Consider the following 27224-nt stretch of genomic DNA (forward strand, 5'->3'; position numbering starts at 1 on the left):
TTCTTCATTTCAAAAACGTGTCCAAAGCATACCCAATTTATGAATTAACAGTATCTCATGGCAATGAGCTCCCTCCGTTAACTGTGCCATATTAAAAGGAAAGGATGTTATCACTAAGGAAGTTAAGAATCAGGTAAAAGGTACTTAAGGCATTCTCCCATCTGCTCCATTTCACAATTTTCGATAGTTGTATCACTGTCCCCTCCTGCTTTTTGTATAGTTCATTATTGTTTATACATCATAGGTGTTTTTTTCTTATCTATTAGACTGAATATATAAAAAATCAGTATGATTTAGAAAATCTTATTTTTCAGAAGTCTTTAGCACTTAACACTGAGAGGGAGTGAAAGCTGAAGCTGCTTAACTGTCTTTAAACTGTGTATATTTGGAAAAGAAATGATGCAAAAAGCAGTTTCTTAAAACAAGATTTATTGGCACAAACATACATGTTACAAATGCCTACAATATTCTTGGAAAATATGTTTACCACTTCAAAAAAGTCACTGTCCACAGAAAAGTACAGTAATGTCAAACTTTGTAAGTCATCACAATTTCAGCATCAAAATTCATGCATTCATCATTTATAAATGGGATTCCACTGACCTCCAGGTAAAGCACTTTAAGAAATTTCCTGGTCTTCACAACATTATTTTTCCTCCCCAGGTAGCTCTAAGAAGATGCAAATGGAATGTTTTCTGTAGAGGCACAAACCACAATTTCTTCCTCAGTAAAGCTGAGTGTACAAGGTGAGAGATGCTGTTCTCAGCACAGACTTTCAGATACTTTCTGAGTTAATTACTATGTAGCTTAACACTACTGTATAGCCTTTAAAATGATGCAATTAAAGATTCGGTCTGGAGTTCAGTTTTTAAAAGGGCAACTGAAAACTTATTTCTGGTTATTCCTATTAGAAGTAGAGCTTGAAGAATTAAAGGAAAGAGGTAGTAGAAAGCTTTTTGTTTTGCATGGCCATTCCAGCAACATTTGAAAGAGGGGTGACATTGCTAAGGTGACTTATTAGGAGAGATAGTAATCTCAGTAAATCTTCTTTCTTTGGTGCCTGTCTAGTAACTTAGTAGCCAGTCTAGCTTTCATCACTGACCTCAGTGCAGAACTAGACTTTACCAAATGTCCTGAGTGTGATCCTATGCCTATCCTCAATTTCAGTGTTAAGAGGAGCAAGCTTCACAGGGGAGAGAATGCACTGATATCCTCAGCATGATCAGATCTGTTTAGGTCTCATGTAAATGAGGAAGGAAGAAAAGTTCTTGCAGTCAGTGGAAGCTTTTTGAAAAATGCGGGCTGCACTTACTCCCTCTACATCTGAATTTGACTCTAATCAGATCAGTGCACAAAAAAAAAAAAAAAAAAAAGGCAAAAACATAGACCACATACACTTATGAGGGTGCATACTGCACTTTTACCAGTCTTGGTAAGGCAGAGAATATTTCCAATGGCAGAATTACTGTGGAATCACCAGTGTTGGAGACTTTCAAAACTCATCAATACAAACGCTGTGCAACCTGATCCAGCCTCAAAGGTGGCCCTACTTCAAGCACGAGATTGGACTAGATAAACCTCTAGGGTCCTTTCCAATCTAATTTTTCTATCATTCAAAGGAAAGGCGTTTCCTCTCCTGAATTAGAACATGGCACAGATTTCATATCAGGCATGGATTCAGTAAGGACAAACGACGATTTTTTTTGTTGTCTTAAACAGGGAATGGAAATTCTTTATATGCCGAAGCACATGTTGAATTCCCTTCCACGCTTTGCTGTTCACTTGTGGCCAGAGAGTATGAAATACTCAACCATTTGCCCTTTTTATATCTACAGTGCTTAGATAGTACCTCCAGAGGGTTCTTTTATGTGTTAAGACTCTAGCATAAGTCATTAAGGAAAATACTACCTGGCTACAAATTCATTTCCTGCAATGACGAAAACAAGTTTATAATTAGAGTTCATATATTGCCACTGAAAGAACTTTTTATGCTGCAAAACAAACTAAAGGTTGCTCACAGTAGATGCTGGCTGTGTTTCATCTCTTTCATACTTGGAAAAAGAACATATCACCCAAATGGCAAATGTCTATGTATATACGCACTTCTTTTAGAAAGTGGGAGGGAAAAAGAATAGGAGTTGTCAAATAAAAGTTGAACCTCTACAACAGTTGGTGTTTCCCCCTCAAAATGTATTTTTGCAACAGACAAAGGATGTTTTTAAGTCTTGATCTTGAGTAGGAGGTACTAATTTCTCATCTTTCAGTAGTGCTGATATATATATAATGTGACTAATATTTTACCATGTATGTGGATGGGGGAGAGAGGACTTTTCATTGACAAGACAAAGTAATAATGTTTTTCATGACAAGTGGTGGGCTATCCATAACATTTTATTGTGCAGACCTGTGAGTATGTCTTGGCTACATTAGCGTTTTATTTTCAATCTGGGGAAAAAGCAAAAGGAACATAGATTGAACTTAGCATTTCTAATGTGAAAAAAAAAAAATTATAAAATAGGCTTTGGAAGCTAATTATTCAATTATTTGTATGATTTATCTATTATTTAAGCAATTAGCAGGTATACTTAAGTAAGTCATGGTTAAACCTCTATACCCATGGCCTTTTCTTTACTTTTCTACTTTTATTCAGAATTTTTTTTTCCCTTTAAGTTTCATGAAAGGTTGAAGTTGCATTATTTAGTACACTGTAGCTTGCTAGCAGCACAGTAGCCACACTGACCACTGAATTATCACATCCAGCTAACACTGCTATGACTAATGGAGAAATTGTTGCAGCCTTTCAGGTCAACATTATAAATATGAATAACTGAACTTCTGAAAACAATTATGCATTGTGCATCTATGAATTCGTGGCTTTATTATATACACTATCTCAAACATTGATCTTACAAATGAAACAGCAGCTGCCATTATTTGCTCTTACTTTAAACAAACCTCTAGCTTAGCAGGGGGAGAAACTAATTTCAAAGGATAGATTATAATATTGAGACTCCTTAATTCTTTTAAACTCTTTTCATTACAAAAGCTCAGACCACCACCATGTGTATACATGACAGGAATGTAATGGATTCAGCAAAATAATTTTCCATCCTCTCCTTAGACCATTTATTGTTAGGCAAGCATAGATACTAGAGTGGAACAAGGATAAGTAGAGTGATCATGTTGTGTGAAAATTATTTCCTTACTGGCAGACCAAAGTGCTATATAACAGAGTGAGCATTCAGTATGTATCTTTACTGCACCAAGCACACTGGAGCCCTCATTTGACTGAAGTCCTCAACCACTTCTACAGCTGACAACAGCAGCATGTATTTGGATGGTATACCCCAAATGGCATACTCTGCAAAAATACTACATCATCCTCCCTGCATTTATGTCCTGTGTTTTCAATAAATAAATGAAAGGAAGTAAATTCAACTATCATCTATCATAGTTCATTTTAAGTAGTAGTCCATATGCACTTCAACAGGCTAGCACTGCTTAGTTTTAACATACAAAATGTGCTCTTGGGTATAGCCACTTATAAAAAGTAATTTACTGAATGTTGGCTATTTTTCACTTACACCATTTCCCAATTTACTATCTTGTCCTCACAGTAGCCTTATTTGTTGTTTCCTCTCTTTTCCATCAAAACTGGTGAAATTTCTGTTACAAGAAATGTTAAATACATGTAATTAAAATGCCAGTGTTAAAATAGTGTAGCATAAATACTCTTGTCTAGCAGTCAGAAGCCTTCTTTTGTATCACATCATTTTGAACAAAATTAAGATCCAGGAGCCATATTCTGCCTCCAGTGTTCTCATTCCATCAGTTTGAGGACAGCAGTGGATTAGGGAGAGGAGGTTCTGCTCCACTCAGGCCTACCTCTGCACTGATTGGAGTCAACAAAAGCAATACAGCAGAAGGCAGGGTGTCAACTCAGAGTGCAGCAGAACAACCCTAGCCCCAAGTATGGTAGGTTCCAAACACAGTATACTCCAAAAACCACAAAGGCTTTATAGGAGAACAAAGGGGGACTTGAAGAATAATGGAGAAGCCAGAAACTGTAAGAAGGGCTAAAGAACAGGGAAGCTTTTTTCATAATTATCTTTGTTGTTCTCTATGACTTTTTATCTTTGAGAACAAGTTCTTCGCCCTTCTAAACTTATAGCTCCTGGCTTCTTTGGTTGAGTAGAGTGTTACGTATGAACCATGAGGCTGTGTTCATGTTTTAGACCAGTATAGGTTATGATTTTTGCTTTGGAGAGTTAGCAGATGTGATACAGTCATGACAGAATGAGGTTACTGCAGAAATGACTCATTGTGGAATAATCAAGTGTTTACTCCACCAAAACTGTGTGTAACCGGACTGCCACAGTTTTTCTGCTTTGTTATAGGTGTAGCTTTTAAATGTCACTGCATCAGAAAGAAAGGTAAACTCCTTGGGTGGCTCAGATCTTTTTCTGTGTAACAGCAGACAGTCTTCTGGTTCTCCATGGAGGAAAAAAGCTACTGAGGACATCAATGGAGACATATATTAATGAAATAAGGAAGGGAAATTAGCTGAAGAGGAAAACAAAATTCTTTATTGAAGTGGAATAGAAAAGTGTTTCTGAAGGAGACCAAATGAAAAAAGAACAATTACTGTGAGGTTCTGATTTCTTTCATACATCCCGATCTAGTATCCCTCCTGATAATAATGTTGTAATCTAAGAAATCTTTAGCCAATCACTTCTCTAGATATAATGCATTTTTTTTTTCAAACTACACTCTTCAGCTTTTTGGGTTTGCTTTTAAATAAGTTAATTTCAGGGTGCTTGTGCTTTGTCATGCATGAAGAAGTGCATGCTCAAATGTATCTCATCTAGCAAGAGGGAGCTAAATCAGGTGAGAGGAATAACTGCAAAAGCATCTCACTCTCCTTACTACACAGGGGGCCCAAAGGTTATAATATGTTATGGGTCTAAAGTTCAAGTTAGGACATGAATCTAGACCAAAGAGACTTTGGTCTCTTTGAGGCCCTTCTCCAATACTCACTGTGTACTTTGGGAGACAGCCCAGTGCCTTACATGGCTACTGGTTTTGCCATCTTCCCTGTTTAAAGGGCAGTCAAGATTTAAGTTCTGGATCACACCCAAATGCTCTTCTCTCTAGTTTCTTTGCAAAGGTCTAGCACCAACATGTGCGATCAAGGTGCCATAATAAAAAAATAATAGATTATACATACTCCTACTGTGTGAATAACCTTCCATGGCATAGAGAAAAAAAATCTGTAAAAGGATGAAGAGTTGACTAATATCTGGACTTCTAAAAGTACCTAAAGTTTAAGTCTCCCATGGCAGATGCACTTCTGAGCAGCAGACATCACTATTTACAGGTATCTTCCAACACAAATGTCAAGTCATGAACTTGCTCTTAAGAACTAAAATCTATTGTATTCAGATAAGAAGTAGCTCAGCTGTTCAAAAAATTAGAGTTATGTGAAGCCGTGTCAGATGAGCAGAGATAAAAATGAGACACAGAAACACTTCTTGTCTTACAGACCCCAACTTACATTGAGAATCTTTATCAGATTCTCCCCTTCTCCTGCTAATAATATTGAATTTTGTTGGACTATGTTGGATTGACTGTATTGCTACATAATGTTGCCAAGTGAAAATCAGGTCCTGTTTGGGCTTCCACGCTACTTGTTCCTGTAAGCTCTGTGTACCAATTTTTTAGGTTTAAAGCCACATTTATGTTATTTTAAGGTGAGCTAAATTAGGAGGAGGAAGACCTAACTCCAAGCAGGACCTTACTAGCCTGTGGATAGTGGATGCAAATAACACTTCCTCAGCCTCAGAAGTTCATGTGCACTCATTAGCACGCCAAACAGCAGCTGTGGTACAACCACAGACCAGCTCCTAACCATCCCATTTCAGCTATGCTGTTTCTGAATGGCGTACCATACTAACAGCATAGCTGTACAGCTCTAGCCCAGAAACCAAAGGAAGAATAAGCACTTCTTATAACAACAGAACATGCAAATACTCAAACAATGTCTATCTCTGGCTAAAGGTATCAAAATCCTTGCTCACAGCCAGAGAAGTCCTCAGTCCCCAGGATGGCAGTCAGAAAGCAATCAGCCTTGCAGTCCCCTGAGGGTTTGCTGGGGAGTGGGTAAAATGTAGCTTCTTTGTGCTTTTTTACCAGCCCAACCCTAAGCAGTCGTTAGTGATGAAGAATAGTAGTTGACATTCTACCCAGTAATTGAAATTCGAATCAGTGCTGACTAAACAAGAATGAGTTAACCTTTTCGTGGGAAATTTACTATTACAAGTAGGCAGTTGTAACTGCGTGGACATTTTAAATGTAGAGGCAGTGAGTGGAAAGCAATCAATCCTGGCTTCAATGCAAATAAGATCTCCAGCTGTGTTTATATAGATTGTATAACTCTACATATAGGTGATGTTGCTGCACAATCTGTGACCCCAGACAGGACTATATTACCATAATCTCATTGCAGAAGAATTAACCCTCTGCAGGAGCAGTTCAACTTTGGGTCTGTACATCAGGGAAGGACACACTTGTTCATGCTTCCTGGGCTGAATTAGAAACGTTACATGGCTTGTTTTACTGATTGCAACTCACCATCACAGCACAGCTAGCAAACATTGAACATTCACAGGCACACTATTGTGAACAATCTAAAAGAGTTAAACACATTAATTTAGCATATTTCATTAGCACACAGGAGGAAATAGTTTCTTCACATTTTACAACCACTAGAGGCTAGGTTTCTTGACCAAAACCTTCCTTGCAAATTCTCACCAACATTTAGCAGTCACCCCTCTTAGTTACTGTTTTGAGGGAGGATGAGTACACATTCCATAACCAGTGGTTTATCTTCTGCACTCTGTCATAAAGCTCCCACTTTGATTATTAACTTGCTTGGGATACATTAGTTAGGAGGCTTTGCATCCTTATAGCAGTTTCATTACAGTTTCATTTGGAAACTCTGCATCTTTGTAGCTATAGAATCCTACACTCTTTGATGTGTATTTGCTGCCACATCAGCTAAGTAGTCAGTTCAGAAACATAGGACCTGTCTACATTAAGAGTTTGTATCAGCATATAACTTTACTGACTGTACCATCTTGATGAAAGCTATCTTCATCCTTTCAGCATTCCTGTGGAGAAGCCCTGTGAGGATCGAGCCATGCTCAACATGGGTATGGGTGGCAGGGTCTCACTCTTAGGAGTAAATCTTTCATATCAGCTAGCCAAATATCTTAGTTTAAAAAGGGTCTTGAAGTTGGATAAGTGAAAGCTCAATTATACATAGCATTCAGTTGTGGCACCTCATGGAGTCAGCAGAGTTTTCTGTCTGGACCTGGGGGATTTTAGAATTGTTTATGTACTCACTCAGCTGAAGAATTTGAGTGAACAGGGCATACCAGGAAGTCCAGTAGCATATTACTAACTTAGAAAGTTAAGTTCCAAGAAGATGGTGGCCACCTACTGCTTAATAGTATGAAACAGTACATGTAAGTATGAGGGGATAAATATATAGGGAAAAAAAGCAAATTGAACCTTTCAACTGATGTTTGCTTATTTTCTCTGCAAAATTCTACTTAAACACAATTTGTATATACATCCACTGCAATGAACTGGTCTGGGTCTCTGTTTTTTAATGTAAGACCATGTCAAAAGATATTCTCCACAGTGGGAATATTTACACTATTATCACAATTTCTATGCCCTAATTATATTGCAAAAACCAACCAAACAAAAAACAACAGTCTTAAAAAAAAATCTACAAATTCTTGTTAGACATTTAAAAGGAGCTATCCTAAAAAACACCCTTCCAGAATTTCCTGGCTCAAAATTTGATAATTCATTTTTAGTTTGGTTAGCTATGATTAAACTATTCAGTGCTTAAAAGAGAAAAACCAAGGAATTCAGCATTTGGAAGAAACCCTACAACAATAGCATATAAGAACTTTAAAACTGCAATATATAATTTCTCTTAATTACATCAAATGTTAGTATAATTGAATATGAAAACTATCTCAGCTGAGCACTTCACAAAGACCACACTATTGTTCATGAACTATAAACACACACAAATTAAAGTTTTAAAAAGCCTACTAACACCACCACTTTGGAACAGTGTTTCTCTGTCTTCCTCTTCTCCAGGAAAGCTTTGCTAGGCACCCTTCCCTTTCTCAGCCTCTCTCCACTGTTCCCTCTATTTGCCAATACCACCTTCTTCCTGATTTTTTAATGGTCCTCACAGTGGGGACCACTTCTGCAAAAACGTGCAGAGGCAGCTTCCTACAAATGTGCTGGGAAGCCACAGACATAACCAAAGTTGTTCATGTGCTTTAAGTTAGGACTGTAAGTATTGGGGATTTGCATTCAAGAAAGTCCCATGAAGCCTGACAAACTGTACGTTGAGTTTTTAGCAGGAGTCTGGATCTTGGTCATTAATGACACTTGTATTACCATTTCTGCATTTCACTTGGCTTATTCAAGATTGTGCTAGCTAATGCGCTTTTTTTTTTCTGTAATACTGTTTTCTTTCTGGGTTTTGTATTGAGATCATTCTGGTTGTACAGAACACCCAATAAGGAAAAATTTAAAACTACAAAAGGTAATAATCAAGTTCTATTACTTTTCTGCAGGCAATGTATTTAGACTTGGATGCTTGGATACCACAACTAATCTCACAAAATCCATGTTTGGTTGGCTAAGTTGAAATAAGTCATCTTACATGAATACTTGTTGGTAACTACTCTGTTGAAGGGGAGTACCAGATACTACCTCCAAAACTTACATCTGATATTGGATTTTGCTATCCAACTTTACGTGCTCAGACTGAAAATTTTGGCTCTAATGTTTGCTGTGACCTTAGGTTTGGGTCCAATCCACCTGACAGTGTCCCTTTAAGGAGGAGCTTCCCCATAGCTGCATTCTCTGATTCTGAGAAGTTTAGGATGCTTTTCATATACTACAGTTTCTGAAGGTCAGTACATACACATTTTAAGACACAGTATAAGACAGTGTATGGAACTACTTGGCAGTATTTAGCTGGTACAGTTTCTTGTGGAAACAACAGAATTCCAAAACACACCACACTGAATGCTTATGGGTTATTACAAGCAAAAATCCCAAGACACCGGGAATTAAAAAGCGGAGTTCAACAAAGGAACACTGATATCATTGGTTGATATGAACAAGGTTGTGCCAAGTCTTCCTTCTTCACTTTTTCAAGTGGAGAAATAAACTGGGAAAGGAAGCAGAAGGTAAAAAAAAAAAAAACAAAAAAAGAAGACATAAACCAGCAGTTATTACAGAGTTTACTGTTGTGTTTTATCTCACAGAAGTATCTGCTGTCAGGGGATGGCAAACACCTGTAACACAGCTTTGCTAAAAGAGGATGACATGCCCTGCACACAGTATACCTTCCTAGTTGGAATGGGGATGCTCCTACTGTGTCAAAAGGAGTTTGCAAGGGGAACTGGAGTAGAAAACAGGGGAGATTGCAGCTCAAAAGATAGAAAGGGCAAGGACTCATGGTGGTGTTAGCTGACATCCCCAGCTCCAGCAACACCTGCAGTCCCACATGTTGTAACCCTTCCTTCAGCAGGGAGCCAGCCGTGTTTTCCATGGCCCTGCTACCAGGATGGTAAGAAGCCTGACTTGGGCCATTTCACCACCCACGGTAGATTGTTGCTTTGAGAAACTACCCAATTTATCTGCATCTATAGCCAGTCCTGCATGGAGAGTATGATCTTCCTCCATTTCAAATCAGTGACTGGAGAAGCCATGCAGGCCTTGTCTGTGACAGCATTTGGATACTTGATGTCAACAGAATTTAAATGTATACTTTAGAGCTCCTGTAAATAAATACATAATTGAGTTCAATGCACAGGGTCCTTCTTGAAGCTACAGCCTTTAGACACTATTGCAGAAACATCAGATAGACTGAAAAAACAATTTAGGATCTAGAGCTTAAATACATTTAAATCTCACAACACTTCCACTAGATCTCACTGTGGTGAGCTGTGACCTGGGTTTGATGATGTGACACTGAAGTTTGTGATTAAAGACCCTATGAGCTATCTTGTCTACTTTTTACTTTCCTGTTAAGACAGACGTAATGCACAACGATGTGTATATACACAGCAATCAGTTCAATGGCAACACATCTGTCTTCCTAGGTTGCTGCACTAGACTGCAGAACCAAGGCCCGTCTTTCTCTTGAGTACTCAGTTAATACAGTCAATATCTAGCCATTTCCCATTCTTGCTGTATCAGTGTTACAAAACCCTAAAATTATTCTGGGTCATTCTTGTGCCAGCATTCATAAGACTAATGAACTGCCACATGTATCTCAATCCATTTAGTCATGTTTACAGGTGATTCTGTAAGCCTTCTTTACAGAAGCAACAGAGGAAAGTGGAAACATGCTGAATACAAGGCATGTAATTTGAGAGCTGGGAATTAATTCACATCCACAGTCTAGCCTCCTGGTGAATCTCTTCTGGATTACTAGCTAGACTGTCTAGCTCGAGAAATCTCCCTTTTAGTAGTTAATGCCATATTACAGTTATGTCACATAATGGCTGTTGCTAACACAGAGGTTACATAAATAAAATGTTCAGTTCCTGTCATTACAAGATCCCTGGCTCCCAACCAGCGTGACTGCTATTATTCATTCATATGCTATTTTTCCTATAACAACTGTGTGGAACGAGATGATCTTTTGAGATAAGAAATCAGTAAGACTTTTAATAATATTTAGGTATTCAAGATGCAAAGGAACTTTCAGAAGCACCAACATCTCAAATTCCAGCTGATTTGGTGAGAACTAGGTATCTACATGCTTTTAAAAAATGCATCTGGTGCCCATTTGCCTGTGAGCCTTCACCTTCTTTTTATAGGCATGAGGTAATCCAAGCATTACTGTTCTCACTAGAAAACACCAGGACTGTGGCATTAGTGGTAATGAAAGGAAGATCTCTGACACTGCATAAAAAATTACATAAACATGAAAAGGGAGAGTCTTTAATCCTAGGGAAAGTTATGTAACATGCTAATGTAAAATACATTAAATATCAACAAATTCTACCCATGTAAGTGTCCAGAGAGGTTGCAGTAATTCTCACTGTAACAGCATGACACTAGAAGGGGAATTTCACAAATTCATCAGTTTAAATATGTTATCTCAATTTTTTTGTTTTGTTTTGTTTTTTAATACATCAACACTTCATAAATCACAAAGCTACTGAGATCATAAACGAAAGAGAAAATTAATTACTCACTTATAATTATAATGAGAATGACTGCGCATACTACACCAAGGATGATCATCATCTATAAAAAGAAAGTTATGAGAAAAAAAAATAAAAAAGAAAGTCAGGTTTTCACATGAAAGACATAAACCCCTCTGGTTTTTTGCTTTTACTTAGTGGCTCATTCCTTGCACTTCCAAATATTGCAAAGACTGACTGCTACAGATCTATTAAGGCCCCAAATTCAGTGTCAATTTTAGGAACAACTGACCACCAGCAATGGACATAGCCTGTTGCTAAAGCTAGCAAGTTCTTGCCCATCAACTAAAATTCGGTGACCCACCTCATCCATTTCCAACAGTAAAGAAAAATTAAGCTTCCAAAGTAAAACAACTCCAGAGATGATTTAAGTGTCGGGATTCACACATGGGTGGCTGTGTACTACTTTATACTGGAGTATCTTGATTGCTTTTCACCACAGTCCCATACTCAGGGAAGAGGCAGCTGCAGATGTCTAACGTGTAGCAGCTATTTGTGCTGGTTTTGTGTACTCGTGCTGTTGAGAGTGGTAGCCCATGCTTGCCAGCACGGTTTCTAGCATGTTAGCCTGGAAATAACTCATTGCAAAGTCAAAATCTGTTCCCACAAGAACAGATACATCAGAGCCAGCTGTGCACAGACCATACAACACTGAGTCGCGTGGGGTAGAGACCCCCACGTGAGACTTGCTGAATGCTAATGAGGCCACCAGAGATGCTGAAGTCCAATTCCCATCGTTACCTGTGGCAGATAGAGCAGTGAGAATGGAAAGACTGAAACCCAACAAACATGGACATGTTAAATTCAGGCCTTCATTCCTCCCAACACAGGTCCGGAGGACAGAGCCAGCCATTAGCTTGTAGGAGAAGGAGTTTGGGAGCCTGAGGAAGGACAGGGCGCTTCTGGTTGTCAGAAGGGACAAAGAGGAAAGGAGAATGAGGGTGGGCTTGAAGGTCTAGTGTAGTGTGGGTCATTGTGGTGACTGCAGTCAGCATGGGTGAACCTAACTCAAAATCTGTGTATGCAGCTCCCAAAAACCCTGCTCCCTATATTGTCAGGCAAGCAACAGGCAACATCTAGAAAAGGCCCAGAGGAACTGCTCAGTTGAGTTTCTAACCTAGATCCGCTTATTTCTGGAGTGCATGTAGTTGACACAGAATATTTTGCCTTGCTTTACATTTCATAGCACCGTGGCTTGAAGAGACAAAACAGGCAATAGACTGGTGAGAGATACATGTGAGATTCTTCTTTGAGAACAGATGGTTTTATCTGGGTGGATGTGAATGGTGAGCAGCAAAGATGGTATTGAAGAGAAATGGAAATGAAGCTGAACTTTTGGCATAGCGTTCGTGTGTTGGTGCTGCATGAGTAGAAAGAAGCAAGGATATGGGGTCTTACATGAATAAGAGGAGCTGAAGTTTCTGGATCCAGAGAAGAGAAATGCTGGTCTGAAAAAGCAGAGTGATGTTCCCTCTGCTCACAGGAAAGTTTGAGACTTCGAAGATAGCAGAGAGAGCTGTTTGATAAAAGTCCTGCTCTATCCTAATCTGCCCCTCCTTAAAAGAGACTGTTGTTTCTTCACTTCTCATGCCATTTGTGGAACCAAATATTTTTTTGGTTGTTTACCATCAGAAAGAAAGATCAAGAAGCTGATGATCTCCAACAAGGGAAAAGCTTCTCTTCTCCCACTAGTAGTATTCACTACACCTGTTTGGGTTCTGTGATTCACATAAGGAAATGACATGAATTAACATACCTTGCAGTTTTTCCACCAATATTTTCTCTTCAGTTTGGCTGCACTGGTTTCAAACTGTGAAGCACCTGCTTGCAATGCATCTGCCCGGTTGTCAAGCTCTGATAGCTTCTGGTCTCTTTCTAGCACCTTGTCCACATTCATTCTCATGATGTCTACCACCTGCAAAGGCACAGCCTCACATTAGATTGCACAAAAGTAAAGCCAAAGGTCATTCATATGTTCACACTCTAGAATATCACGTCATACTGAAATCAGCCATTTGCCATTATGGTATGTGATGGCAGTTACTTGGACAGTGCCTCAAAAACCATACCTATGGAAACAGACACAGTGAGAACAAGATGAACATAGCTATACTATGCTCAGATACCCTTACATGGAAAAAAATAAAGGGACATTATGAAATACCATTATTAGTTTCTTTAAAGCTTCTGATGTCTTTTAGCCTACAATTAGCTACTTCACTAGAGATTAAAAAAACCTGATGGAGGCCAGTACTTCTACTACAATTTCGTTTGCATTTGTCTAGTCATGACTAAGATAAAGCCATTATTTTCCTTATACATGAAATACAATTTCCTTACCCGAACTGGATAAATTGGCTAGATAAAGGCCACTCTAAGGAAACTGTATACATTTCCTGACTAAGGAACTTACTTATTTTGCAGATCTTTCTTGGACAAGACAACTTCCCAGCCATAATTTGAAGTCCTGCTTGAAAGTGGAGAAGGAGAAAATTTTACCTCAGAAAATTCAGCCTGAAGTGTAGCAGGGAGCTCTTGCCACCCCATTGCACAGCCTCAGTGGAAAAAGTCTGCACAACCAGTACACAATGGGTAAGGCCCATTCATGTATATATTTTATACATTGAGTTAGATAAAAATCCTCTTCTGGCAAGCCAATAAAACTAAATAGAAATCCTGTATAAATTCATCACTAATGTAAATGTTAGTCAATATACCAATCTCTGTAAAGTTGTGTCCACTTATTCTAACAGTGAATATGGTTGCTGATCTGTTACTCATAATTTCTAATAAGGAAGTCTATGTTGCTTGTGTTTTATATAATTTAACTATTACCTGCCAAAGTCCAGATTTATTTAAAAAAACACATGACGTAAGCACAGTGAGATGAAACTGGCAGCGAAAGGTCTTTGAAAGGACTGGCATAGGGTTAAATACTGCTCCAAAACTCAAAATATTTGTTTCTCTTGTCCACCAAACCTAAATCAAAATCAAATGTTATGGTCAACCCAAATTTTCTTACTTGCTTTTCCAAACTGAAACCTTGCAAACATTTCACTTCATATCAGAGAAAAAAAAACTTTTGTTTTCATTTTTCAGCTAGTATTTAGCTATATTTTGTCATGGCACAATGTTTTGTAGGGAACATTTTAAGCTATTTGAAAATGTTTAAACAAAATACTGTAACATTTTCTGCCCACTTTTTCATCTTTTTTTCCCCTAGAACTGTTTATTGAATTTAACCTATTTATTGAATTTAACCTGACTGCAGTGAACACCTGGCCAGATGAGACTGCATTTTTGTCAAATAAACAAATGTTTGTCTAGAGTAAAGCCAAGACCTGAGCCTTAGCAAATAAGCTCGAGGATGCCTAGAGTGATCAGAGGGGGAAACCCAACATGGATATAGAAGAAATACTATATCATCATTGATATAGCATTAAAAATGCCATGCATTTTACTAAGAACAACAATTTTTTCTTAAGCAAAGTGGTGATGGCGTTGCTGAGTTTTGGGGTCGAAGTGCTGGGCTGAACAGCACTTGTAGCAGAATAGCCAGACTGTAGTGCTGTGCTGTGGTGTTTGGTGCCACCTACAGATTACTTTCGTACAAGACTTGAAAGAAACACGCAGGAAACAGATCGGATCCTCAGGTGCTATAAATCAATTTCACCCTAGTGATTTCATAGTACTGAAAGCCTAGTGATATTTTTGTCCCACGGCTATTCTTATACTTGTGATTTCCCTGTTAAATAAGGATTCACTGACCATGTGCTATCTACTCAAAACCCACACCAATATCATCATCCCTCACAAACTACAGGCAAAAAAATGTGGACCCTGATTATCACCCACAATAATCCTAAAATCTAAGAACTACTCACTGTCTCCTCACACTGGGTAAGAATTCCTGCCAAAATTACTCCATCATGTTTTACAAGCAGACAAACTTGCATGGGCTTGCATGAAAAGTCTCAGAATACAGAGTATCTTAAACACAAAGCAGGGGTTTACTAGCCTCACTGGAGCCATCTCCATTGATCTACTTGAAAAAGTCCTATATATCTGACCTGCATCACTCATTTTAGACAACAACTAGCAATTATTTTTCATCTTCAAGGGACAATTACTTTTGCTGTAGCTCACATATACAATTACAGGACCATTATGATGTAATATGGTCAAGACAAGAAGTTTATTTCATTATTCTGACCTAAGACACTGTAATATTCCTTTCCCCACTTAGCAACCCTCCAGTACTGTAAATGAAGTTAGTGTGATTTGAAAATCAGTGATAATGAGAAAACCAGGGCTAGAAATATCTGTAAACATTTTTGCAGCCAGAGTATGTTCTTACGATCAGCTCTGAGCATCATCAATGGGGAGGCCAGAAAGACGCTGTTTCAGATCTTCAGCAAATAAGTTCTCAAAAAGACAAAGCTCAATTTGACAGGTGTATTTAGTTCATCTTAAGAAATTCATTTGATTGAGATGTTGTGCGGTCATCTCTACTATTTTTAGTATAGCTTTTGAAAACTGAGGCCTTTATGCATGTAAATAACTATTTTCTAATGTGCATTGTTTTCAATTAGCATTAAAGAATCACACAAGCCCTGGCCACCTCCCCATAGACAGTAAGCGATCAGTTACTTAAGTCTTTGGAGAGGCTTAGTAAATCTCAGTACTTAATACCCAGCACACAAATCTGCACAGCAGGTGTGCAAGGATGCTACAGCTGCTACTGTACTGCTGGTAGGCTCAGGGGCTACACCCATGAGCAGGGGTATGCTCACTTATTCCCATTATCACAGCAGTTAGAGGTACACCGGCATTACAGCTGAGGTGGCAGGATAGTCTGTATGCCACAAGAATTTAAGGATCCATGCAGGCATGTGGTCCTCTATGACCAGCAAAAGGAGTGGGGATTAGTTATGGCATCATGTGTGAGTACCTTTCTTTGGGGATGAATTGTGACGATTAATCAACAGAGCTCTGACTAATAAACACAGAACTCAGCTGTATAATTCTCATGGCTTGGATTTATCTGTGAAAAATTGGTGGTCTGTCCATGTGGAACAACCTGTGAGATTAACATCTAACCTTCAGGAACACAGAAACACATTAAAAGAGTAGGTTTCACTATGACGTTGCCTCCTAACCTGACTGTGTGGGCTGAATTCCTGAATTGGTACCAATGCCCACATTTGGTCTGCAGAAGTGTTACTGGTACAAGGACATCCATACTCAAAATCTCTCAGGTACTATCTGCCTCCTCATAAATGCCATCCTTTGGTAAACCTTATTTCCTAGACCCACTGCCTTCAAACAAGCAGGAGTAGGAGTTGCTGGATCACTAGGGAGGAAAGCAAAAAAAAAAAAAAAAAAAAAAAAAAAAAAAAAAAAAATCACATCAGCACCCCTGTGGTGAGCAACAAATCACCTAGAACCACCTACCTCATCCACCTGAGCTTGTGTCTGCTGCAGCCGTTTGTTACTTGACACACTGGTAGCAGGAGGTGGCCCTGCAGCCCCAGCACCGGTGGGACCTTGGGTAGGAGTTGGAACAGACCTAGACCAAAACCAGAGAACACAAAAAGTGACTGAAACCATCTTCACTTGTTTACTACTTATTTTCAGGAAAAAAGGCACAAGTACACATATCTTAAAAGGAATTTTCTGTTGTCTCACAGCCCACATCTTCCACTACTGGATCACAACCCTGGTATCATTCCCTCCCATGCTGCAGGTAGTTTTCACACTATTTCTTAATGGGACCATATCAAACTCTTTGGACCTCCATTATTGCCTTTTTAAACAACAAGCAATTCAGATTATCTACCCTAACTCAGGCCAATGGCCAAACTGATCACAGACCTGACTAGCAGGGCAGGGCTTATATTCCACTAAGGAGACAGACAGCCACAGGTATTTTGTGTTTGTGCTATAGGAGCCACAGCTGCAACCCTGCCTTCCTCCTCAGTGTGCTGAATGATGCATTCCCTTGCTCCTCTGTGTTTGGCTGGAAGCTAATCAAGTAAAGATAAACCATAAGAGAGTACAAAGAAATGGAGGAGGAATTGGGGGTGAGAATTGTTCACAGCATGTGGTTAGTCATCTCAAGCATTCAGCAATGGTTAACCATCCCACCAGTGGTCACCAAATACCCCACTAGAGCAGCTGGCCAGGCTTGAACACCTGCCACAGACCCTGGATGAATATTTGCAGCAATTCTGTGAATAAAGTCCTGCCCTCCTGCACATCAGCTTTTTCTTAAGCATCAACACTGAATTTCCCCACCTTACTTTAAAACAAGAGACAAAACAAAAGTCCCTTAAAATCCAAAACCAGATCCTGTCTGTCTCAGCATACAAGCTTGTGCAGGCAATTCACCCTGTTGGCCTGAACAGGATCCCTCAACCATCGCTGGTTGTTCTTGACACCCACGCTTTAACCTGTGACACCTCACTTTTCCTTTCAAGGGACCCTGGCCACTTCTTCCCACAGAGAAATAAAAACCCCTCCTGAAGCTGCAGAGGAAATCCCCAAGCATGTGAACTGAAAAATTTCACAAATTGCATTCATGCATTACCAATGCCTTCCCACAGTGACAGACTGAGAGAACACAGTGTCTCTCTATGAATCATTCCCTTTTACATCCTAGGGTTTGATTAAGGCTGCTGGAATTATGGCCCCATTAATACACTGTCAAAGTGCCTACGGGCACTACAGTTAGTTCCCCAAAGGTAGCTTAAGCTGCAAAATTCAGTTTGACAGTATTGCCCATGGGCTGAGATTGCCACAGCTAACACTGACCCTCACAGACTTCGAGTGATGGAGCAGCTGTCTGCAGACCCAGAGCACTGCTGCATCTTACACTTCTTCAACTGTGGGTGAGAACATCATTATCAAGCTCCAGTTGCTCACCTTTGAGGAACTCACAGCCACTATTAAAAACATAAAAGATCAGATGCTGCTGCCACTGGCAACGGAATTACTGCATTGAACAGCCATGGGCCAAGATCCCAACAGGCTTTATTCCGAGTTTATGCTGCTGTCACAAAGGATCAAAATCTGACTATAATGTATATCAGACTCAATGCAAAACAAGATCTCCCTGAAGCATTAACAACTTTGAAGAGAGTTCCTGGTACAACAATAGAGCTAAAATTGAAATTGTGACATTTCTTTGCAATCAGAGAAGTAAACAGACTTTTTCCCAATCAACACCAGCAGAATTCTTCCTATGGAAACACTGTGTCACAGTGTTCACTACTACAAATGTTAGGAGAGCTCTTCTATATAAGCTATATACTGTTACCTTATCGGAGACTACAGAAGGGAAGGGCATGAGAAGTTGTTTTTTTTCTGGCCACATGCTTTTTGCTAGTAAGTGTAGCTTGTAAGTGCAGCAGTGTTCTTGGTCAAAGCTGTGTGATAAGTCAGAAGTTCAACGCTCTGCCATATATCTTTTCTCCCTAGTAATTTTAATCTTTTTTTGCACCTCCCAAGCTGTCCTAAAATGTTTTTGCATGAAGTAGAGACTTCTAGGTTTGTTCTCTTCCAGCATCCTTGCTGCCATCTAATTTGGTTTCAATTGTACTTCCTGGGGCTTCTCTGCTCCCTGTGCAATGGAGGAATGGGTGGGAAGACTGTGTTTTTACAGCTGCCCTGACCATCCAGCAGGAGTTACTGTAACTGCCAAAGAGAGATTGCTATCTTTACGCTAAGGTACAGCAAGCTTGTAATTAACATACCCATCTTAATTAATTACATAAAATCTAATAGAAGAGTAACCAGAGCTGGGTGCTGCCTGCAGTGCAGAGCTACTAGTTCCAAACCTTTTGTCTCTGGCGGTGTGCTCCTCTTACACAGTAACAGCAGCTGCCTTGCTCACAGCCTCATGGGTCAGAGCGATGAGCTGCCACAATCAGAAGAGTGCTCACCAAAAGAGATGCAGCACCCGCTACAGAAGGCACAGCATAGGTTCCCAGACAGGCCTGATGAATCAGTCCTTAAGCACATGGCTTTAATGCCACCAGCAGCTCTTGCAGGTTAACAAGGCATGAGCCATTTCTCATCATTAGGCAGCATGTAATATCCAAAACAGACAAAACAAGCACAAAGACACCTGCATCACCTCTGCTCTTCCCAGCCTCCCAAGGCACTTCAGAACATGAGAGAGGGGTCTCCATGCTTCTGGCTCAGCCCTGCCAGTGTCTGAGCTCTGTAGAAAGCATCCTGGCTGGGCAGCAGCAGAGGGCAGGACATTTGTGAGCTAATGTGTCTCCATTCCCACAATGCCTCTGTTAAGAGTTTGTCTTTGAACCCAAGTTTTCTAGTAAAGAAGGCAACTGAATTCTTTCACTAGAAAGCACCAATATTCTCTGGGCTATCCTAGTGCAAAAATGCTAGAATTAAAGTCCAACCTACATAATCCTATTAATTGCCTCTGTACCATGTCATAGCAGCTTATCATTTCTCAGAAGCATTATTCAAGAAAACTTATGCAAAACATTAGCATTATGTTAGAGAGGCTTTCTGTTGAAATACATGAAGCATCACAAGTTTGAAGTCCAATTTCTCATGGCCTGGCATGATTTTTGGGAGCTACAAAAGAATACAAAATCCATATAAAAGCTCCATCACCGGGCTCCTAGCTGTCAGACTTGTGTACTTTTTTCTTTTTTTTTTTTTTTCAGAAAAAGGAAAAAAAGTTACCATTGATGCTGATAACCTTCACTCCCAGGAACAGGTTAAATTAATTTTGAAAGTGGAACAAAGCTCTACTGCTGTTGGTGAAAAATGGTACAAATCCATAGCATACATTCTTAAATGGCAACCACTCTGCAACATCGGAGCACCGGGGCATACTCTGGGAGAGCAAGTACAATTATTTCGGCACAACAGCACCACATGCTTAGTGCCTCAGCAGTTAGGTCACTCTTTATATAACATTAGTTACAGCCTTATTCCCCGCCATGCCAGATTTTGCTTCAGTTAGCACATGAGCAATCTGACTGATTGAAACCGGGTGCTGGATCTGTGTGTGCATACAGCTACCTATAAAACACACATGGGGACTACCCTAGTGATTCAGTAAAATAGTCTCAGCTGGCTCAGATGTGCTTAGTCCTCCTGGTTACTTGCTGGGCCTGAAACTGGTAGGTCAAAATCATGACTAAGAGATTTTTCATCTCAACTGGGTATTTTGGAAACAATTTACCTACTTAGCTCTAACAGTCTAAGGGAGCTGCAACTCTAATTAAGACAGAATTGGAGATATCCAGTGTTATTGTTTTCCATTTCAGTACTGGCTGAAAGAATATTAAGGATGACTGTGTATCTAATGTTTTGGGAAGCTGCCTGACAAATACTTCCATTTTTGTTCGTATGTGTAAGCTACATAGGAGAAACTTTTTTGTGTTAGTCAGGCTAGGCAAGGGAGATACACTATGTGAATACCAGGAGGATGCCAGGCCACCAGTGTGACATCAGTATGGTTTACATTAGGACTTTGATAGCTGCTTTCAACAACTTGTTTTATTCATCTGAGGTGCTTTTAAAACCTGCAGCTATGGGACCTAATCCCTTTAAAGTCTTTATCCTAACAACAGTGTCACAAGCTAAGGAAAAGCTATTATCCCTGCATATAGCTCAGAAACAGTTACAGGAAGATTAAGTGACTTGCTCAGTGGTACAGGAAGCCTGTGGCAAAGCAGCCCAGGCCTCTTTGTTCACGTCCTTCTGCTCCCTTCTTCTTCAGCTACTGACTCCAAATCAGAGCCCACAACCTATTCCTAATAGCAGGAATTATATTCTATCCCTCAGACTTAAACAGTGAGAAACACACAGTTAAAGGTTACAGCATGAGGAAAGTGAGAATTACATCACACAGCTTTAGCTGGTATCAGCTGGCAAAGCTTCGAGGAGAGGCCAGTGAAAGCGCATCAGCGCGGCAGAAGATGCAACTAATGATCCCTATAGAAAGTGAAATGGAGGTAATTTTCTATGAATCCAAGCTTGATTCCTCTTTCCTCAAGCCCTTTCCCTGTTGTTCAAATAAGGCACAAAATTTCACTGCCTCTCTTCGTCTTTATTTTTTTACTAACCAGGTACCATATTTCTGTAGTAAATACGTACAGTTGTCACCAAACTTATGTATATTTAAGACACTGGTCTTCCACTTGGACCCCTTCAAAAGGCATCAACCCATTTGGGCTTGACTGCTTAGGTGGGGTTTGACAGTCTGGTTCCATAGGCATTAAAAAAAAAAACAACCAAAGACAAAAACAACAACAAAAAAAGTCCAACCAACCAAAACCCACAACAACATCCTTTATTTAACTGTAAAATATATTAGAACACTTCCATAGCTCTTGAGATTTAACTCTAAAACAATTATTAAAATTAGCTACAAATGCAAATTAATATACTACTGTAGTGACTACAGATGTCAGTGAAGATCCTGGACCGAACAGTAAGTGCAGAAACAAACCACTCTTACATTGTCCCTGCTGCTGAGAATGTTCATCTGTGAATTTAGATGCATCTGAAAGCTTTGAGGCAGAGAGGTTCTCTAAGGAAATAAAGGAGCTCTAATAGCACTGGGGTTTACTGTTAGTCTTGAACTTGCTTTGCTTATTCCTATGCAGTAATAGCTAAAACAATTTTTTCCACTGCTAATTTGCAAAGAGGGACTTTTGCTGACAATACTTAGAGCCTTCTGCTTTCTGGAGTGATTTGCTAGTTCCCAGTTTTCTGTTAATCAGATTCTACCACATAGGATTTTATTTCTGAAGTAGGTCAGTTTAGCCAGCACTAGCACAAAAGCTTTCTTAACAATCAGTTTTGCTGCGTGCAGTTTGACCTAGACCTAACAAAATCCAGTCTAACCAAAGAGGGCAGACTAAAATTCTGTGTTAGCTTATTTACACATCATTCTCTCAAAGAAATTGGTACCTCTGATATCTCAACTCCTTAGGCTCTGGGCCTTCCAGCCTTGTGTCCTTAACTGTATGAACTTAACAATAGTACAGGACTAACACAGTTGCATGTGGACCATTATGTTTCTGTCCAAGAATATACAGATCTGTGTGTCTAGAAATCAAGAGATATTAGCCATCCATCCCAACATTTTCTAGCTAAATTTTTGCTTTTCCCATGGTGAAATGGGATAGTGTCAAATGGCAGGTCTTGTTACTCTTTCAAAACCACACTTCAATTCTATCAGGGGACGTTCAGAGAAAAGACAACTTACTTTTAATGTCCCCATGAAATTAAGTATCCTTCAGAATTATGTACTTGGCCATCTTACAAGAAGATAATGATGTTCTCTGCCTGTAAGATGAGAGGACTCTTCAAAAGACGACCCTGGCTAGATAGCATGACCTACCCAGTTTTGAGATAGAGGCATTCAGAGTAATATGCTTTTCAGTTCAGTTGCCTACTAATTGTACGTATTTAAGATTTCTAGCTGATATTTCCCCCTCCAGTTACTAACTAGCCTAATTTTAATAGGTTAAGTTTATCCTTGTTTTCATGCTACTAATCTGAATTTTATGGGGGGAAGGGGGGGTGGAAAAGCTGCTCTATGGGAATAAAGAAGGCCATGATATGAAAAAGATATATGAAAAGATAATTAGATTATTGTCTGAGGACTATTGCTGCTGGGCTAGTGGACATTTGCGTATGTGGGGGCAGAGGGATTTTCAGAGTATGGGAAGGTGTTTTCAGTCCTCTGAGATTTCAAAGAGGGAGCAGAATTAACTCCCAACAAGAGCAAACAGGCTTCTTTCACTACCAGGCAACCATCACTGCTTTAACAGAGATGTTGTTCTTAACTGTGCTTTTCAGTGTTCCATCTCAGCCCTTCACTATTCAGTAAAAATGTGACTATTGCCAATTAAATGTCTACAGACTTAAACTTAGACTCATTCCATTCTGTGATTATCAATTTTTAAATTATTTCTTATGCTATTTGTAATGATTGGGTAGTAATGAGTAATAGTGAAGTAACGGTAGAAAAAAAACCCAACACACATATAAAAGGAATTAGCATTTGAGATGTCTTAATTTTGTGAAGAAAGTTCTGCTTCGAACACATTCCTGTTCCCAAATGTGATTTTCATGTACTACCAGCAATATTCTACAAGGACTCTCCCTTATTACAAAATATTTACTCTGATCATCCGCCAAAGAATAATACCCTACATTTGATGTCCTGGGAACACATTTAATTAAATATTCCCACCAGTTTATTATGACTGCATTGACCATCTGGTGCACTAAATATGCACATGGAGGAAAAACAGAGGAACTTTCAGACATCATCTTTAATTTGATCATCACTTGTTATGCTAGTAAAGACTGACTGATTTATCTTCTTCAGTATCTTCATTCAAGCCAAATGTGTATTACTTACAAGGCTCAAAGCACCTGAATTCTAAATCAAGCCAATTAGTTCAGCCAAATGACTTTTGTGACAAACATAAGAATTTGCCAGAAAGAGTTGCCCTATTTCCATAATTTCTCTAAACTGTAGTCTTTACAACAACCAGTTGTGGTGACTCAGGCGGGGTTTCTGTTAGTCAGAAAAGCAACACAAGGCAGGATTCCTTTCTGAAACATCAACACTACAGATTTTTTTAGATCCTTCTTTCCCCTTGCTGTCATCTTTTGCAAAGGCTTGAGATAAAGTCAACACAGCACAGGGATATGGATTCATGTGTTAACCCTTGACCATGCTTTGCAGAGTTTCTTTGAATTTGCTTGGAGGATGATTAAGACTTAGATGACTCAGGGTGTTAGTGTACACATTTTAGGTTCACAAAGTAAAAACTCAGAACTACACTATAGAAGCCAACTGTCTAGCATATGCTCGTGTCAAGTGATCACCTATCCAAAAAAGCACTTGCACATACAAACTAATTCTACCCTATCTTTAGATCCCAGTTGACTGGTCTCATCTTCACATTTAACTGGACAAAATAAACTTTTAAACAAAATGTATGGAACTAAGGCAGTAGCCAGGTAGATAGCTACCATTATAACCTGTAACCCATCTGATCCACTTAAAAGAACTCAGTCTGACACTTAAACCACAGCTGGGAATTGTGTTGACCCAGATTAGACTAACCAAACCTGGGCTCTGACACACTGTGATGCAGGTTTTAATTTTTACACCATCCCAGTGACAGTGATGAGGGTTCCCCATCTATTCCCAGAGAGGCAGAGCAGCAAATTGGGTCTCTCTGGGAAGCCAGAGCCCCATATTGCTGAGCACCCAACAGAGCTGGTTGGCTCACGGGCAGCCCCACTGCACCTCGCTGCACATGGGACCTCTGCTCACCTACTGCCAGCAAGGCACGCTGGAGTGGGAACCTCCACTGCCCTGCTCAGATCTACAGGGGACTTTGCCCTGACCAACCTCTGCATTAGACTGGCTACAGATCTGGGTAATCACTGATCAAATTACAGGTATTTTGCACAGCTACAAGGATTGCAAATCTATATACTTGGTACAGAGAACTGAAATAACTAAATAATTCTAAAGTAAATAATCTCCTTTTGAGATCATTTCCTCAAACTGAGCAGTGACTTTACCCAATTTTAGTCCCATATTGTTTTATTCCTTAGAAGACAGTTAATTCTCATTATTTGCTGATTTGAAATGAACTGTAATCTTTATATTAAATGAGGTTTATTTTAATTAGAGAATGAAAGAAAATTCAGGTGTAAGCCATTATAAAAAACTTTCAGTTTTTATATTGATACCAACATTACATTGCAAAAAAAGACCAATGTAATTTATTGTTTTCTAAATTTTGTTTGTTTAAATTCTTAATTTGCATAGGCTGCTTTTGGATAGAAATTACTGCTTAGTAAATAAAAACAAAAAACCCCCAAACAAACAAACAAAAAACAAAAAAACCCAACCAAACAAACAAAAAACCCAAACAAAAAACAACCAAACAAAAAAAACAACTGGAAAATCCATCATGTGAAATATTCATGATAGTTAATAACTAAAAAAAAAAACTTTAGTGCAATGTCTACAGAGAAAAACACCAAAGCACTGTATTGCACTAAAAGTCAATTTGTAAAAGGAAGTAGTATCTCTAGCTCCTAGGTATTGACTATACCTTCTGTTACTTCTTACAGGATTTCAGAATTAGCAGGTTTCAGGCTTTTATAGTAACTTCTCTTCATTAGCTGAAAGAACACAAGCTTTTGCTTTTTTTATTTCTTTTCAAATATTTTCAAGTTTCTCAATCTGTTAACTTTGAGTGTTTGGGTTATGATGTGGGCTAAGGGCAATAAAACTGGCACAAAGACCAATTGTGTGATCTGGTTTTAGCATACAATGGTTACCATTTCAAGTTAGTTGAATATAGATTAAATCTAGTGCTCAGCATGGGTTGTCAACTTCAAATAGATTCAAAAGTGTAGGTAAATGAACATACTGTTGTAAAAACTCCCAGAATTTTGTTTAAAGAAAGTTCCTTATGCTCCATCAGCCCCACATGTTTCTATCTTAACCTAGCCCATTTGAGCTGCTATGGTCTTCAATACTGAGAGCCCTTGACTTTGCAAGGTGCATTGGTAGCAGACGTTAGCCAGTTACTGTAGCTCTGTCTTGCACACTGAAGTTACCTTACACACCTGGAAAAATAACAAAAAATCCTGACCATCAGAGGAAGAGTTGCATTTTACTCCCTAGAAAACTATTAATAAAGGAATTTTAGTTTATTAATAAGAGAGTGATTTTACTGGTCATAAAAACTCCAACAAAAACAAAGAAGAAATTCAACAGAGAAATTAAATCCTGGATAACACAAAGCCTTTTGTTTTTCTTGTGCTAAGTTATCAATCTGAAATTATGGAAAGGCACAACCAATTGCAAACTGAAACAATACTGGATTAAAGCATAAAATCACCAAAGCATACCAGACTGTGAGAGAGAGGAAACCTAACAGAACAAAGTGCCCTAGTGAGATATGTCTGAAACAACTCAAGAATAAAGCAATAAACACTCTTAAAACGTGGTCAGTATCATTGCTGTTATTTTCTGCTCCAAATTGGAATAAAAATAAGAAACACAATCTGTCTTGAAAACTATAGGGGAAATATATAAATACCAAATACATTGTTAGAGAAATGTGTCAAAAATTCAGGACTCTAGAGCCAGAGTACATTTGAACTAGCCGATGATGTTAAACATCCTAGTCTGCCAGATATTCCAAATTCACAAACCTCTGTTTTCAACCTCTAGAACAATCACTAAGGACACTGCTCGGTGGATATGGTTGGCTTTAACCAAAGTCCTCAGTCCTATTTCTGAACATGAGCTGATGTTCTTGAAGTTCCTGCTGACATGGTACATTATGGTTAGACTTCACCTATGTTCTCATGCAGAGGAGTAAGAGCATCCACGATTTCTAACTTTCTGTGTAGGCTTTCAGGATCACAGGCTCTACCCAAAGGAGTAAACAGGCAGCAGCTGGGCAGGGAGTGGGAGGGAAGGATCAGGGCAGAGTTTGACTCAGCCATCCCCTACTCACTGACTCATGTACTGGTGTAAAAGAAACGGCTGTCATTTGTTGCTGGTTGCAGTCAGTTAAAAGCTAACTCTGATACAGAGAAACAAGGAAGACTCTCAAAGGAATAGTAAGATTGATATGCTTTCCCTGCTTTTAAGTAACATTTTTTGGATCAAGGATGTTTTCTGTGCCTGTCTTTTGAGAGACACAAATTAAAGACTAGGAGGCTGGGGGGATTTCCAGTTGCCCGTAAATTACTTCCCAGCATTCTTGTTGCACTTTAGAAGGAAATCAACTATTAACACGTTCTTAAAGAAAAAAAAAAAAGTTCAAAAAGCCCCAGCAACAACAAAAGAGCTGAAAGAAA

General features: G+C 39.1%; 1 protein-coding gene across 2 annotated transcripts in view; it reads right to left on the bottom strand.

The window, feature by feature from the left end:
* Nucleotides 1–412: 412 nt before the first annotated feature.
* LOC136104971 (vesicle-associated membrane protein 2-like) overlaps nucleotides 413–27224 on the bottom strand; it is a 51226-nt gene continuing 24414 nt past the window's right edge. Inside the window, exons 2-5 of one of the 2 annotated variants that reach the window (XM_065844389.2) lie at nucleotides 16773–16887; nucleotides 13075–13233; nucleotides 11310–11361; nucleotides 413–695 (exon numbers count right to left, since the gene is read on the bottom strand). In XM_065844389.2, the coding sequence (XP_065700461.1) occupies nucleotides 670–695; nucleotides 11310–11361; nucleotides 13075–13233; nucleotides 16773–16887 (352 nt within the window). In that variant the 3' untranslated portion in view covers nucleotides 413–669. Of the gene's footprint in view, nucleotides 9269–11309; nucleotides 11362–13074; nucleotides 13234–16772; nucleotides 16888–27224 lie in introns of both variants that reach the window. The other variant, XM_065844390.2, reaches the window with a different exon arrangement.

This window comes from Patagioenas fasciata, chromosome 9, assembly GCF_037038585.1.
Source record: "Patagioenas fasciata isolate bPatFas1 chromosome 9, bPatFas1.hap1, whole genome shotgun sequence".
Classification (NCBI taxonomy): Eukaryota; Metazoa; Chordata; class Aves; order Columbiformes; family Columbidae; genus Patagioenas; species Patagioenas fasciata.